Consider the following 16,726-nt stretch of genomic DNA (forward strand, 5'->3'; position numbering starts at 1 on the left):
AGCAATTTAGCCAAAAGGAAATTGGTTTTGTGTTTCATTTCCTCCATACTAAATGCAAGCTAGGCGAGTTATTGGCTTTTTGTTTGTTTGTTTTTGGTTTTTTTACAGAACAACACACTAAGGAAAGAGAACTAGCATTTTGACTTCCTTGGCAGATAATTGGATTTAAAAATTTTTAAACTTTCATTAAAAATCATATTTTTGCCAAAAACAAATTTAAGAAATTGTGTAAACAATTTTAAAAGTATGGAGTATAGCATTTAGCAAAAAAAAAAAAAAAAAAAAAAAAAAAAAAAAAACAACAAAAGAAACTCAACAACCCCAAAATACATAGATTGAGTTCCTTTTTATAGAAAAATATCTATGTATATTACATCTATAATCGTTTGACAACCAGGTTTGGATGTGTCAGTGTCAGGGCTCATGCATAGAAAAAAGGACCAGGGAGAATACCTCGGAATGCTAACTGAGCTTCACCTCTGTGTGGTAGAATTGTAAGTATGCGATTTTCTCCTCCATCACATTATTTTTAGTATTTTTCTAAGTATTGCTATCCTCATTGTTACTGTTTTGCAACAAGAAGGGATTACTTTTACAGCTGGTAAAAAACTCATAGCGATGAAAAATGCTCCAAAACTAAAACTGACTCATTTTTAGGTCCTTTCATCCAGAGAAAGCCCATTTAAATGACAATAAATAGGCCAACAACAAAGAAAAACACAAAGCAATGACCTACTCACAGTGGTGGCCCTTTGGAAAATAGCTTCTATAGCTGTGGGCTCCGAAAGAACCACATTTGTCACATTGGAGCCCCAAAGTCTTGAAAGAGAGGAACTCTGGACCCCAGGGTCGGGCAGTGGGGGCACACCTCCATGCACTGTGTTGGCCACGAGGCCGATGGCTTTATTCCACCAGGGGTGCACACACATGCACACGCATACACCCACACACACGCATGCACACACATATACTCATGCACCCACACAGGGCACTTACGGGGGGGCCTCGGGCACCCTCTGGTCCTGGCAGTCCCGGCTCTCCTGCCTTGCCCTGGGAGTAAAGAGGAAGAGAAGGGCATGAGGTTGGCACTTTGAAGATCTTCCTATGTATTCTTGTCTGCCTGGGCCCCCTGCATCCCCACAGGCCCGTCACTGTCCGCCTGTCAGGCCCTCCCCTGGCTCCGTGCTCCACTGTCATCCACACAAGTCCCCACCCTGGCTCCTGGCAGGCTACATCCTAGTCTCCCTGGGTGGCTCTGGTTACAGAGTGTCATCTCCACGGTGATGAGTCCGTGGGCCCTTTTGTGTTCTTAGACATGTTCTGGGCTGGCTGAGAAATTATGTCGACATCCTCGTTACAAACAACTTCATTCCTGCCCACAAAACCACTCACGGCACCTAGTAAGGACTGCATTTCACAGACAGGCCCCGAGGCTGGAAGAAACTTGGCCGAGTTGAAGCAGGGCAGGCCAGCCCAACCCCAGCTGCGTGGGACCCCAGAGGCCGCTCTGCTCCCTGCAGCAGCGCCCTCCTGACAAGACCCTGCAACCCCTCAGCCACCCCCACTCCACCTCTGTCCACTGAGCAGAAGCTGTGGGGACAATTCTGCTGCTCAACCACCTTCACTACCAGCAGCTCCGTACTGTCCTGGGGAGAACCAGCCACAAATAGAAGCCGGGGAGTGATGAGCGCTAAAGCCTAAACAAAGTGGTCGGGGGGCTGGGGCACGGAGGAGCGGGACAGCGGGCGAAAAGTCAGGTCTGACGGGGGCGCGCAGTGGCCTGGCCCCACCTTCCGTGTAGCTGGGGGCTTGCCCATTTCCAGAGTGGCCCCTCACTGGCACAGCTCGTAGCCACAAGGATCAGATGTGGGGAGCCCACTGGTCCAGAAAGGAGGGAGAAAAAAGTGTGGTTGGGTTCAGAGAAACAAATTGCAGAGAGAAGGGGGGTGAGTACCAGGCTCGGTTCCCAGGTCGGTTTTCGGTCAGTCTCTTTCTTCTATGCCCAGCTGTGTGATCTTGGGGTGCCCTTTCCCTTCCTGGACCTGTCTCTCGGTTGCACATGCAGGACCACGTGCAGGACCATCCTGCCTCGTGGGCATGTGTGACTGAGGAAAGAGGGGCCTAGCCTGGCCCCTAGTCGGGGGGGAGCGGCTCCCCCATCGCTGGCCCAAGTTACCAGCAGGAAAATGCTGACAGCCAGGCACGGTGGAGGGTTCTCCACACACCAGGTGCAGTCGAATGCTTCGTGTGATTACATCACCGACTCCTCACCGCAGCCGAGTGAGAGGGAGATGCTGTCACTCTCCCCCAGGCAGACAGGGCAGCTGATCTGCTCAGGTCAGCCAGCAGGGGTGCTGTACCTCATTCTGTACCATAATTATCATTCCGGTGACTCCTCATAAAGGTGATGCAGCAGGCAACTCAAAAGGCTGCCTCCTTAGCCATCTCTCTGTGCATCCACCATCCACCATCCACCCATCTATCCACCTACGGTCTACCTATCCAGCCATGTCCCCAAAGTATAGAAACTGAGTAAGTCAAACTACAGAGCAACCACCTGCTGCCTTTACGTGCCGCCCAGCCCCATCCTCGCTCACACAGGAGGGCACCTGTCCTCTGTTGGACACACAGCTCCTGCCAGACTGAAGGCCGTGCACAGACGGCCTCCACGTGCCTGACTTTGGGGTGCGAAGGCCCGGGGCACGAAACCAATGGCTCTGGGAGAAATCCCCCGTCGGAACGGGCTGCAGTGCACTGCTGAACAGTGCAGCCTCCTGGACCCCGGCCGGGGTGCAAGCCGGGCTGCAGCCTGTCTCACGAGTCCTCTCGGGTGTCCAGCAGAGCCAAGCCAGCTGCCTGCTGGACAGACTCGCCCCCCCAGCCTGCTGTCAGGGGCTTTTTCCTTCCTTGTCACCCTTCCTCCTGTTCTCCGTGCTTCCTGGGGTCACCCCCAATAGTCTGCCGGCCTCCAAACCCTCATGTGTAGTCTGCTTTTAGGGGGTCTCCGAGACCCCCTATCCCTGGGCCCAGGTCCTTACAAGCAGCTCAGAGTGACAAATGTCAGGACAGCCACAGGCTGATGTTCCAGACTGAACCAACCAGTGGACGCTAGAGTGGGAGTCCCTGAGTCCCACCCGGGCCAGGAGACCAGCCTGCGTCCCTGTGAGCCAGCTCACCCAGAGCAGACCCAGCCTTAGACCAGTCTGTGCCCTGTGCCTGGCACAAGTCTTTCTGGAAAAGGCCTTTCATAAACAGACCACGTGGACCAATAGCCTCAGGGACGCTGCACCGTCACGCCAGCCCCACCGGATAGCACACCGCACCACAGTTCGCTCCCAGCCCTCTGCACCCTGGACTCCGGCCTTCACTCCCTGGCTGGGGACCTGGGCCAGCCTTCCCCACCTCTCTGTACCTTCCTCTCCTTGTCTGAGGCAGCACTGACACCCACACCCCAGTGGGGACCCTGGGGGCGGCTGTGGTGAAGGTACGGAAGCCGGGGCTGCAGAGACACAGCCCAGCTCACAGCCCAGCGTCCCGGACAGACGATGTGGAGGAAGAAGGACACACACACAACTGGATGCAGAAGTTGAAGAGGGGCAGACTGCCCTCCCTGGGACCAGCGGGTGCAGCTCTCTGGTGTTTGGCGGGTATGACCGGCTTTTCAAGTTTCAGATCTGCACCCTGGCCAGGGCTCACCCGCCTCAGGTCCCCTCCCACATTATTCAGATCAAGGCCGCCTGGGGCAGTTAAAAAATGCAGAGGACAGATGGGGCCAGGGCCCAGGCTCCAATTCTGTCTGGTTCCCGTGACTCCAGGCCCATCACCTCCTGTCCCAGGACCCAGCTTCCTCGGCTGAGCAGTGGGGACAGCAGCAATTACCCAGCAGGCTCGCCAGCACAGAAAATGCCTCTCCTGGTGCCCAGTACCGAGCAGCTCCGGGGTGCCGCACAGGTGTCCCCAAGGGGGCGCTAACTTGGCCTGTAAATGGTAGGAATTCAGAGTCTCTCACCGGTTCTCCAGGGGGACCTGGCTTCCCATCTCTGCCCTCTTTGCCTTCTGCTCCCTGCAAGAGAAACTCAAATGGGTTATGTGCACGAAGTTCCCATGGGGGAGGGGAGGACATGCGGGGCTCCAATCACACACAGAAGGGGTTCACCCAGCAGAACAGGTTGGGTGTCCTGGCTTTTCCCTGACCCCCAGATTCTGGCTTGGGCGCCAGCCTGCAGCGTCTGGTGCAGAATGAAGAAGCAGATCGCCAAAGTGGTTGCTTTATTATTGCCGTTGGTCTAGAAAAGACACTCTAGGACACGTTCATGAGGTTGGACGTGGGGTGACAGGGCCTTGTATCTGGGCCCTGGATTGACCGAGGGGGTAAGAGGGGAGAGATGGGTGCTGAGGAAGACAAGGAGGAGGCTGCATAGTCCACAGGACAGCCCTTTGCATAGCCCCCAGAGCCCATGAGGGGCTGGAAGGTCCAAGGCCTCCACTGCTCCCCAGGGGTGATGAGAGGGCTTCCTGGGCAGACAGAAATGCATGTGCAAAGGCCCTGTGGGGGGGGGGGGGTGCCAGGTGTCCTGGTAGCCAAAAGTGAGCCAGTACAGCTGGAACATGAGAATGCACCCTGGGGACAGGGCCGGGGCCTGTGGCCAGTAGGGCCCCAGATGCAGGTCCAGGCCAGGCCGGAGCCACGCAGGAGGCCTCGTTCTCAGTGGAGGATGGGGGACAACCCCCGGCCTCTCTGGACCAGCCTTCTCGTTGACCAAGAGGAGGTCCCCGCCTCAGGGGGAGGCTGTGGAGCTAACAAGTCCAGAGTAATGTCGGGGGACAGTGACCGTGCAGCTTGTGTGGAGAGCCTCAGACGTGACTGAACTCAGACAAGCGAACCGCACTTTTAGGGACCGTCACCCAGGAATTAGAAAAGTGCTCCATGTGAATCCACAACACCGCTAGTGTCCTGGACTTGACAACTAGCAGTGAGGTGTGCGAGGCGACAGAAGCATGACGGTGTACACCACGGGCATTCGTTACACGGAGTGTGGGGAAGACTCACAAACGCTTGATACCAGCGTGGAAAACATAAAATGTTCAGTGTCACAGTAATTAATGACCTCAGCCACGTGTGCACACACATGCACGTTCGGCTCATCTCCCTGTGCAGGTGTGTGGCGGCTCTCTTTGTGTGCACAGACACACAGGCACATGCACACACATGTGGAGAGAGGTGAAATGCTATTTAAACAGGCAAACAACAAATACACACATAAAAGAACAATACTACGATGAACTGCACTGAAAGTTAATTCTCTGTACTGGTTATTTTTCCCCTCATGCCCTAGAACACACAACCCCCACCCCCAGGGACCATGTCTGCCTCCGAGATGGTGACAGGCACTGTCACTTGCTGATCTGCGCAGCAGAGAAACCAGACTTCCCCCCTTCAGTGGCACTTACAGGGACTCCGGGGAACCCAGATGGGCCTTCGGGGCCAGGAGGACCTTCTTTCCCCTAAAAGATCCGAGACACAAAAACACTGTTACACCTTCTGGAGTGGCTTTCTGCAAGGATATGATGTCACACAGGAAGGAGGGGTCTCTGGTGACAAAGAGTGGGTGCTCTGCCCCCACCTGCTGCCTTTCTGGGCAGCACCTCCCTGGCAGCGAGTGCCCAGGGCAGAGCATAGTGGGACAGACTGGGGTGTCGGCCTGGACTCACTCTGGTCCTGTTACCCACACTCGGGAATTCACGACTGGAAGTGTTCTGGGGAAAACCACTTTGGAGTTCACAGACCCGGGTCCAGACCAAACTCTGCCCTTTCCCCCCAAACTGCCAGAGACCCACGTCCATGCCACAGAGCACTGAGGCTGTGGTGGGTACAGGACCCAGGGCAAGAGAGCCGCTGACCAGGGGCACTTGTACCCGGTGGTCTGAGTCATCCTCCTGTCCAGAGGTCCCCAAACCTCTTACCACCAATGGTCATGTTTGGTATCTTTCCCTGTGAGACAGACCTCATGTTTCAAAAGACTGTGTTTACATTAGTTGTCACATTAATCCTTTATTTCTGACTTTGCTCATCAAAGACACGCACGGCCATCACCCACAGCTTTCTAAGTCTGTGTGAGGCCACCAGCGCGTCACTCTAACGTGGTGAGCACTGCGTGTCACCCTGGGTCTGTGCTGTGAGTGTTGAACGGCCCGGCACTGTCAAAATCCCCTGTCTAGGCTTCTTGTGGCATTGGCTCCCAAGGCCAGGTCTTACCCCCAATCCCTATTCCATGTGTTCTTAGAGCTATGAGTTTAGCCTCTTGAAGAAAAGCAAAAATATTTAACATTTATTTCAGAAGTATACAGATTTTATGTGTTGTCATATAAAGAAAATCTAATCAGGAGACCCAAAACACACTTTATTCAGTACTGATTCAACTCAACCACAGCTCACTCACTGAGTCTTATTTTCTACCTAAGGAAATTGAAAGACGGCAGTAATGCACTAAGATATAGAGATCGTTTTGTGAAGACCGTTGGGAACTGGTGAAGAATGGACGATGCTCTAGGTTTGCTCTTGGTTGGTTAAAATCTTTTCTCAAAAGGATTTACACTCTCCACATTCACTTTTCGAGACCTGACACCGCCCGGGCACAGCGCCACTTGGACCGACACAGAACAACAACAAAACAAAAACCACTTGGGGCGAATGTTTGACCATCACTCGGGGTTTTACGATGTTCACGGATTTGAGGGTTCCTGGATTCTCAAACCGTTTCCTTTAGAAGCAGTACACAGTAGGCGGGTGGGTGCTCTCTCCACAGCGCCGGCCAAGGGCTCTGTGCGGCCAGAACCAAAGCCAGGGACAGCCTCGTTTTACGAGATCAGCAAATGATTTATATCATTTAACTCGAACTATACCGAAGGGTTTTATGGTTGTGGGCCTTTTAAACTATGCCCTGTTTTACTTTTTTTTTAAATTGCTATTTCTGAACCATCCACAGGCATTGTTTGCTCTAAGAAAACGTCCAAATATTTCCTAGTTTGACGCTCACGGGGAAATATCAGGACCACGGACAGCTTCCAGCATAGCCCTAAGTTGCGGCTGAGAGGACAACAGAATTAGTGTCTTAGGTTGTGTGACTTCATTCCTAGACTCACGCCTGGGCCTCACCTACGACCCTCCTTGGGCAAACAGTGCGTCCGTTTGTACTGGGGGCCGCTGCTGCTGCTTGCGAATCAGCAAGCTGCTGCCCGCTGTGCGTTGGCATTTTGCTCGTCCGGGGACTTCCGGGTGGGCTGTCTCGAAAGGCCCGGCCAGACCATGGCCGTGAAAAGAGCCGTGGTGGCTGTTTTCTGCAACTTCAACAGCCCTCCAGCTCCACCCCTGGCCACCTTGCCCCGTGGGTCAGCGTGGAATGAGTGGTTATCTGACATAAGCCCATCTGTATGGATATTACTTTGTGCGACCTTGGACAGGTGACCTAGCCCCCTCTGGCTTTGAACTCCTCATCTGACGAGGAGGAGTGGACCTCCCCCTAAGCTCCTGGATGGTTCCTAAGGTGCCCTTGGCACCAGAGTCCAGAGAGACTAGGGCCTTGACCTGCCTGCGGGCCAGACTTGGACCTTGACCCTGAGACACTTGGAGGTGGGGTTTGTACCTGGCACTGACCCTTCCTTAGCATGTGACCCTGAACTGGTAGTTTTGCTTCGCTGGCCCCCACATTCCTTGTTTATAAGGTGGAGACAGTGATTCTGGACCACCCCGACATGCAGGGCCGTCGGGTGAGGTACGGGGCGCCCAGTTGCTGTGCTGTCCTCTAAGTGATGGCGTATGCAGGGGCCACTGCCTGGCGCCCAATACCCTGAGGTTTGCCCTTCACTTAGGGCACTGAAACCAAGAGGGAGGGCCTCACAGCTTCGGGCCACGCCTCCGATTATGGTTTCCGAGGTAAACGGCCTGGGTCTCAGGGCAGCTACAGCAGTGGCGGTGTTACCGCCCTGGCTCGAGCCCCCCCTTTCCAAACTACGCCGGCCTCCAGAACAGCTGGATGCCAGCAGCTGCCTCCCAGCTGGCAGGCTTCCCGCGAGACCCGGGGGGCTCAGGATGGGCGTGCTCCGAGCCCCCCTGCTTCAGACGTGTGGCTGGGCCTCATGCCTGTTCAGGAGGGTTGGAAGCTGCATTCTGCTGTCCCAGATTCTCAGGCCATGCCTCCAAGCCTCTGACTGGGGCCCTAACAGAAAGTGACACCCCTGTGGCTGACGGCTAGTGATGAGACCCTGGGGACGTGAAAGCCACGGAGGCAGGAGTCCTAAGACAGGGTGGGAAAGGCAAACACAGACAGAGGGCAGACCCTGTCCACCGAGGGACTTACCGGGGGCCCTTCGATGCCTGGTGGTCCAGCAGCTCCGGCGACTCCGTCCGCTCCCTACAGACAATGAGAGTGAGGCTGGCGCGCACCTGCCCAGAGGTCCCGAGCCATTCTCGTGCACGAGCATCACGCAGCCCCCACATCCCGAGCTCTCCCCGCGGGGCTGGGCCGGGCTCCAGGACACAAAGACGCTGGGAAGATGGCAGCCACACTTCGGGAAGGGCCAAAGCTCGTGCCAGCCCATCGTCCCTAAGACAACAGCAATCGGTCTTGCTTCACAGGAGACATTTTCAATCCTATCAGGGGACATTTCAGGAAGGCAGGCAAGAAATGAGCGACTGGATTCGTCTTCAGGGAGACAAGGAGGCATCACTCGTGCCAACTCAGGGAGGGGTGAACGGACGGAAACCCGGGAGAGACGAGGGGCACAGGGCGGTGGTGCAGGGCGGGCCCTGCACGCTTCTGCCTCAGGGCTCTCGCACCTGCTGTTCCGTCGCCCACAGCCCGATCCCCACTTGGCAGAGTCCGTATCCTGCCCCCTCTGCCTCTTGCCCCGGGGCTCAGCTTCTCAGTGGGACCCTGTGTACCTCCCACGTCCAAACGGCAAACCTCCGCCTCTGCACCTCCTGTTTTTCCTTCTTCTCCACAGCCTTGGCCACCCTCTGACGTCCTAGTGTTTACTGATTGATTTATTGGGGAACTAAAGCTGCGTCTTATAGGTAGTGGACAGGAAATATTTCTTAAATAAATACACGGTTTAGGGGCTAGGCAGGCTGGGTGATAAATACGAAGACTGGCTAGACTGATTAATACATGGCTTCTTCGCGGCTTTGGCCGAGGGGAGCAAGGTCTCCAAGATTCGGTTCCTCGTCCAGGAAAGGGCAGAAAGAGATACTCCCACGCCGCCAGGCAGGGAGGACTGCAGGAGGCGAAGCTCGCAATGTCCTTAGCCCAGAAGGGAGGGTGCCATCAGGAGTGCCCCGCCCAGAGCCACAGTTCCCCAGGTGGGGGGGCACACCCTGGTTCTTCCGTGATGAGCTGCTCAGTCTTAGGCAACTCGTTTTGATCCTCTGCATCTCAGGTCCGTGTAAAATGGAGACAAAGGCGCCCTGCTCCCTCTGAGTCACTGACAACACGCACTCAGTGCCTGTGACGCAGAGCCCACATAGGGCACGCGCTCGGGCCTCCCCACTGGGGGCTCCCGTCGCCACTGTGCTGACGACAGAGTGGTCTGGGGTGTGTGGCTGCTGGCCAGCACAAGGCCAGCAGGACTGCAGACCCAGACTAGGTATGGGACAGCTTGCGTGCTCTCACGGGGTGTCACTGACACTGTCCCAGCGGTCCTGGTTCACGTGTATCACGTATGTGCATTGCGTGCCGATGGTGCGCCAGGTTCTGGAAGAGTTTTGGGGACACACAGACGGCCACACCATGGCCCGGTGCCACAGGGGGACTGGTCACGGCTCTGGAAGATGCGTCTAAGGCTCCGTATCAAACAATCCTGGACGGGATGCAGTCTGACTCGGCTGCGTCTGCCCCACTGGGGAAGGACCCGGGCCATGTTCATGGAATGAGGGATAGCGGTAGCATTTACAATGAACCGCCTACGGTCCAGGCCGCCCTGCACCCGGGCTGCTGCAGGGGGGCACTGCACACCTAGTCCATCCTCACCGAATGAGGAGCTTCTGCTGCAAACCTGTATCCTTCTACAGTAATTTGCCAACAGCTTCTGGCATCCTAGAGTCCGGAGCCGAGCTGAGATGGATTAAATTCTACCGATTCAGGAGAAGAATGCTGAGTGCCCACCAGGAAATGAACTTGAAGGGAAGCTAGTCTGCTTGGTGTCTGTATTCCGGGGGACCACAGACAGGGTGACAAGTTAAACAAGAGTAAACTGATGAATCCCCCCCAAGGCCACCCACAAAAGTGCAGGTGGCAGCACTGGGACAGTTAGGAACTGAGGCAAGGCCCGTGTGGGGACAGCGAGCTGAGTGGCGAAGGTCCCGGGGGGTGTCCCAGGAAACGGGGAGCTGTCACACCTTGTGGGCAACTTACCTGTTACAAGTTTGCTATAAATATGCCCTTTCAGGCTAACATTCATTTTTTAAATGCATTTAAAACAATGTGATTTATTCTAAAAATTACCACAAAGTTAGAATCAGGGTCAATGAGACGTTGTTGAAAAACAAAGTAAAGCAAGCTCAATCTCACACATTTTAACCTCATGCTTCTAACCAAACCCCTCCTTCACTATTTACTGCCACAGGTCGGTCCCGATCGGAAGCAGGTTCCCTTTGAGTGGTCTTTCACCCACTTTCTGGAAGGTCTGGGGGGCCAGGGCTCCTGGGGAACACATGGGACTCCCTTGGAACCGGTCCTGGGCTTGGGGAGGAAACTGAGTCCCACCGCCTCTCACCACGGCCATGGTTGGTAACGACCGCAGCGGACTTGGGGCAGAGGAGCCTAATCACAAACGGCCGAGGCCGCAGGGAGGCAGTTTGCTAAGAGGGGGGCCCCTCGGTGTCAGAGCTGCAGATGCTATGAAAGCAGGAGCCGGAGAGGGACGGATGGGGCACTGTGAATGGCAGTCATTATCGCTACTATAACAACACGTGCCTCGGGTCAACCAGGATGATCAGCTGAAAGTCGCAATGGTGAATGGCAGTAGCACACAGTTACTGCGACTGTTGCTGACTGTAGCAAATCCAGGAAGCCGGCTCACGGGACTTGGCGTGACTCCCAGAGCCCCTCGCCGTGAGCCCGGTTCCCATGGGGGGCGGCCGGCTGCTTCTACGTCCCCTACTCAAGACCTAACCCTGCAGGTATCTCAGGCCTCCCACCTCTGGCTGGATGAAAATAAAGAAACCAACCACGCCTCCAGCCCTGCCCATGTCCAAACAGCATTCGGATTCCACTGCCCGTCCACGCCACTCAGGTCCCCTGCTCTCCCCCCCGAGGGCCCCTGGGACCTGTAGATGTCAGTTCGTTCCTTAACATAGGAGATCCAGCCAGCTCAGCCCTGTCTCCACTGAGGACAGGAGTGTGTTCGAATACAAGGTTGAAAGAGGAGGGAACGACAGAGGATGACTTACGGGTGGTCCGGGGTTCCCTGGGGGCCCCATGAAGCCTGGAACGCCGGGGTGACCCTAGGAGACAGAGAGGCAGACCTTTACAGTGGCTCCCGAGTGGCTCTGCTCACCTGCCACACGTCAGGCGGCAGCATTCCAGAACCTGTCCTCTAACTCCAGGGACACCGCAGATGGAGACCAGGATGCGCAGAAGCCCGTCTCCACGCCCTGCTGGGGCTTCGATGGGCCGGCCAAGGATCTGATGACATTCAGAAAAGCAAGCCCGTCCTGAAAGTGGGTCTGCTTCCAGACAGTGTGAAGAAAGGAGTGTGGGGGAGTGCGTGAGGACACAGGACAGCAGGAGTGGCCGTGACAGATGAACCCGCTGCGCTGGGTGATGGGCTCACGGCGAGGAATGCCCCATCGCACAAGCCCGCCGGTAAATAAACACACACAGACACAGCATGAGCTCACGGGGAACTGGTTTGGCTAACTGAACTACGATCCCACCCGGTGACAATAATACAGTTATTTAAAACAGAGTTTCATGTCTCCACGTGGAGAGGGATCCAGGTGTGTCATAGAAACAGCTAAACAAGTTCCAATGTAAAGAGTGTTGAAAGAACATTTACTTTCACACAACGGTTTATGCAAGCAAGCAAACTGCCCCAAACAAAGGACCCCCCTGGCCTCCACCTCCAACTCCGGCCACTGGAAACACCAGCTGCTGTTTCACAGCGGGTCACACGCTCACCATGGATCCCCCACCTTCGGGCACCCGTCCTTACGAGACTAACACAAACGCATGCTGGTTTCCAGGTTCACTGGGGGCTCAGCTGAGCCCGCCCGTCATTCAGACCTCGAACCCAGCTCGGCCTCTCTGCCTCACCCCCTCGCAGGATGAATGCTTGTGGGCTGGATCCACCCACCGCTACTCTGGGTCTCCGAGCCTGTGCAGCACCCGGCAGGGAGCTGGCTTCCCATGAGCACGAGCTGAGGGATGCGTCAGTGAGCGAGAAGTGCAGGACGAGGGCAGGAGGGAGAGGGGAAAGGAAAAGCCAGGCACAGAGAGTCAGCAGCCAGGCGGAAGCACGGTGGTCAGTCCAAGCGGCACAGAGGCTGCCCAGGGAGCCGGGGCAGCTGAGACGGCAGCAGCAGCTGGTGGCTCTGGGTGAAGGTGAGGGGACTTGCAGTGTTCAGATCTGCAGGAGCCGTGTGTCATCACTGGCGCCCCCATGTGGTGTCTCTGGAGAAGAGGTCCAGCCGGGCTGGATGCGCGGAGCCCAGCAGGGGCCTCTGCCAGGCACTTCAACAGCCCCATGTGTTAGTCATGTGATGGGTACTTGAGAAACAAAGGGGGCGTCGTAGGAAAGTAAGGGATGCTTTGTGATAAATGGCAGCCACTCCAGTGGACAAGAAGCACTGAAAGCAAGAGTCCAAAAGAATGTTCTAAAAAGGCAAGCTCCTCAGATAATTGGGGAGGAGGAAGGTAAGAATAAGCCAGAGGATTCCAGTAGGAACCAGGAAAATGTGATTTAAAAAAATCCTCCCATGCACGCAGAGGAGATGAGGGATAATGTGAGAAATGGCGAAAAGGGGTTGAGGAGGGACAGCGATGCTCCTCCAGGTGAGTGATTCATTACACAGTCCTTACCTGCTCGCCCTTCTGCCCGGCCTCTCCATCTGCTCCACGCTCCCCTCTGCTCCCCTGGGGAGGACAAAGGAAGCCAATCAAGGGACGCTCTGCTGGCGCTGTGCTGCGAAGACAAAAGGCTGCCTGCGCCCATCCATCTGCCCGCTCACTACCTCACTCCCTCTCCTCACCAATCTTGTGTCAAGTTCACCCTTAGCCCAGGTGGGGTGTCAGCAGACAGACACCATCTGGTTGAACACCAGCTGGTGGGGTGATGTAACTGGGCTGTGGGCTTCTAGTGGGTGCAGTGGAAATGGGACTGGGGGGACAGGCAGAGCCCACTTCACAGACAGCTGAGTGCGTTAACCCTTGAACATAATTCAAGGGCCCTGGAGGCCACTGGAAGGCTGTGTGGTGGTCCTAGACTTCGGAGGGTTCCAAGGGCCATGGCACAGGGCAGCTGGAGGGTCAGCTAAGAGGGAAGTAGGATGCTGCAGGTGTGGCAGGGGACGGCACACGTCAGCTCAGTGTCTGTGGGCATCACCATGCAGGGAGGAAGGGGGGAGGGGGGAGAAGCTGAGGCAGCACCAGGCCATGGGCTCAGGAGGAAGATGGTCTCTGGATATGCGCCCCTTGCTCCCACCCTTAGTGCCCATGGAACCTTGAGCTGGTCATTTGAACTCTAAGCTGTCGTTTTTATCTACAAAACAGAGAAGATAATGACAGTCCAGCCCATGAAATGTTAGGGGAATGAAATCAGACAGAACACGGCAAACACTTCCTGTAGAACTCAGCCCGCTGTCAGAGCACAACAAAGGTTGGTTAAAATGACCGTGTTGCGTCATTTTGTATGTGAACCATGGTGTTGTCATTCAGTAGTTACGTGCCATGGGCAAGGTGCTTCACCTCTGCTCCCCTCTAAAATGAGGATACTGGTAAGAGCATCTTTGGCATGAGGTTGTAAAGATTAATGGCCTAAGGTCTACACTGTGCTGAAGCTAGTGATGAGTTCATTGTTAGCGCTCGATAAACATTAGCCATCAATGCTTCTCCTCACCATCACCACCATCACCACCATCATCACCACCATCACCACCACCATCACCATCACCACCAGCATCACCATCACCACCATCACCACCACCATCACCACCATTATTGTGGGTATAAAAACATCCATAACATGCAACAACCTGCCAGAAACACTTTTTACAGACTAACCCTAAAAGTAACATTCAAAAGTTCCAATCTCTTAACTCTCACCTGTTTTGGCTCTGCATTTACTGTACTAAAAGTGTGTTTCAGTAAAATGCTATTTGAGAACAACAACATTCAGTTCCTCTAAAAGGATGCATTATGCAGTGAATTAAGTCTTTGGCAGAAAGTCAGTCCTGGCTCTGGTTCCAAGCCTGTCATCTCTCATCTTTGCATCCTTGAAGAGACCACGGCTCCCTCCTGGCTCTCAGCTTGTTCATCCAGTAAATGAAGGAGGGAGGGAAGTCCACCGACGAGGGTCCTTCCCAGTCCAGAGCCTCTGGTGCTCTCCCCGAAGCATCCAGCCGACCTTCTCTCCGTCCACATTGCCCCCCAGCAGCCATTCATCAGCAACGAACCACCTGAGAAGGACGCCCCTGCCTGCTTCCCTGAGCATGCTGGGACGGTTAGGCGAGCTGGTGCCCACAGAGTGCCATCGTGCAGAGCAGGAAAATAGGCTCAGAGGGAAGAGTTTGTTCCAACATTTTTGCATGCCATCACTTCGGCAGCTTTTAAATCTACAAAGCCAGCACACTGCCTCCAGGCCGCACCATAGTCTCCGTGAAAAGAACTGATGCTGAATAGCCCGGCTTCTCTGACAGTTCGCAACAATCGCCTTTAAAAGTAAATGGTTTCCTTTCAAGCTCCAGCCTTCAGTCTGGGCCTGGGATGGTTTCAATCCTCATCGCTCAACAATGGAAACATCAGCAGCTCAAGGATCTCCACCGTTGTCCCTGTCCCCGTGGCCCCTGCAGGTGGGATCAGAGCCAGCTCAGCCGCCCCCAGCCCACTGGCTTCCTGCCCCAAGAGAAGACTGGTGCTCACCGAGCCTCCACTCTGCCAGGCGCCCTGCGGGTGCTCTCCGAATGAGGCCCCATGGCACGTCCTGCTCTGGGAACAGCCTGGGCTGATGGAGAAAAACGTTTAATACATCTACGTTATTGCATTTCACCAGGAAGACTTCTCCACGAGGTAGGGTCATTGATGGAGTGCTCAGATAGGAAATCTGAGGCCGCCTGTCACAACTGTCAAGCACCAGCTGCGGGGACCACTCGGGGCTCCGCGTAGCCCACACGCCTCTGTGCCCAGGCCAGTCCTCATGCTTGGCAACTGCTCCTTCCGTCTTCATTGCAAGGTAGACCAGGTGAGAGACTGGAGGTTCGGGGAAGCCAAATAAACTTTCCAAATCCTGTAACTAGTAAGCAAATTTCACTCAGCTCATCAGGGGCAGAGCCAGGTTGGGGAACCAACTGACCTCCAAGGCCCAGGCTGTCCCTGCCGCTCTGGGGGGCCTCCAGCCCCAGTCTGACCTCTCCAAGAGTCACCAGCCTGTACATCTGTGCTCTCCAACACAGCATCGGGCCCTGGCAGCTATGGCCCATACCTGACCGGTCTTTATACCTCCTGACTCGGAAGGGGACTGTTAAGGGGACATTTGGTGAGGCAGCTATGGGTGAAAAGAGACATCTGCTCTCGGAAAGAGCATGCAGACCACCGCTCTGGGTCCCCTTCCAGGCACTATGGGATTCCAGGGCCTCTTTTGGCAGCTCTAAGACCAGCAGAGCATGGGTGAGCTCTGCCTCCCAGAATCGTCCAGAACGTCCGCAGAGCTAGGGACTTCTGCTTATGCAGCTTCTCTGATCCTCACCATGCCCCTGCCCCGGCTGGTGGGTATGTGGATGAGCAGGGAACCAGACACTTTTCCTGGGGAACAAAATAGCCAGCATTTCCCACCCGGGAGAGGTTTGCACATCTGACTCCGTGGAAATCCATGCTCCCGGGGCCATTGCTCTGATGAGCACCTTGCTCCTTCCTCCTCCTCCATCTGAACCGCAATCCTGACAGCAGTCGCTCCCTCCAGACCTCGCCCCGCACTCTGAAGGCCTGGAATGAAGCTCTGTAACCGACCGCGGCATTAACTTCCCCAGACCGGGCCACGGGCAAGGGCCACTGCAAATCCGCAAGACGAATCCTGGGGAGGCTGACCCGCCGCACGCTGAGCGACGACCATAGGCAAGCAGGCGCAGCCAGCCCTGACCAGTGCACACCCAGGGCCCCGGCTGCGAAAGGGCTTGAGCCACAGTCCCAAGTGCTTCGCCACCGGTAGCATTTCAGTTTACAGATCCACGTTCAGGTCCGCACATCTCGCAGAGCTCTCGTTTGACCGTGAAGCTCAACCGCCATGACCCCGCCCTCCTACCTGCTGCCTGGAGAGGCCTGTGCGATGGGCGAAGAGTGTCGAGACCGGCGTGGGTTGGAAGTCAAGGAGCAAGGCAGGCCTGGGAGTCCTCTGACTGGACACAACTTCTCTGGGACTCACTCTCCCGACCAAGGGTAACGCTCCTCTAGGGCCCTCACTGGAGGTGGGATTAGACGGAAGGAAGGAGCCCTGGGGGCTGTCCTTGGTGCTGACACCC

General features: G+C 55.5%; 1 protein-coding gene across 1 annotated transcript in view; it reads right to left on the reverse strand.

Annotated features, from left to right (window-relative positions):
• COL22A1 (collagen type XXII alpha 1 chain) overlaps positions 1-16,726 on the reverse strand; it is a 176,173-nt gene that overhangs the window by 19,507 nt on the left and 139,940 nt on the right. Inside the window, exons 46-51 of the mRNA XM_037048599.1 lie at positions 13,077-13,130; positions 11,447-11,500; positions 8,358-8,411; positions 5,452-5,505; positions 4,010-4,063; positions 997-1,050 (exon numbers count right to left, since the gene is read on the reverse strand). Of these exons, the coding sequence (XP_036904494.1) occupies positions 997-1,050; positions 4,010-4,063; positions 5,452-5,505; positions 8,358-8,411; positions 11,447-11,500; positions 13,077-13,130 (324 nt within the window). The remainder of the gene's footprint in view (positions 1-996; positions 1,051-4,009; positions 4,064-5,451; positions 5,506-8,357; positions 8,412-11,446; positions 11,501-13,076; positions 13,131-16,726) is intronic.

Source organism: Sturnira hondurensis, unplaced genomic scaffold, assembly GCF_014824575.4.
Source record: "Sturnira hondurensis isolate 20B ecotype Veracruz unplaced genomic scaffold, ASM1482457v3 Scaffold0006413, whole genome shotgun sequence".
NCBI lineage: Eukaryota > Metazoa > Chordata > Mammalia > Chiroptera > Phyllostomidae > Sturnira > Sturnira hondurensis.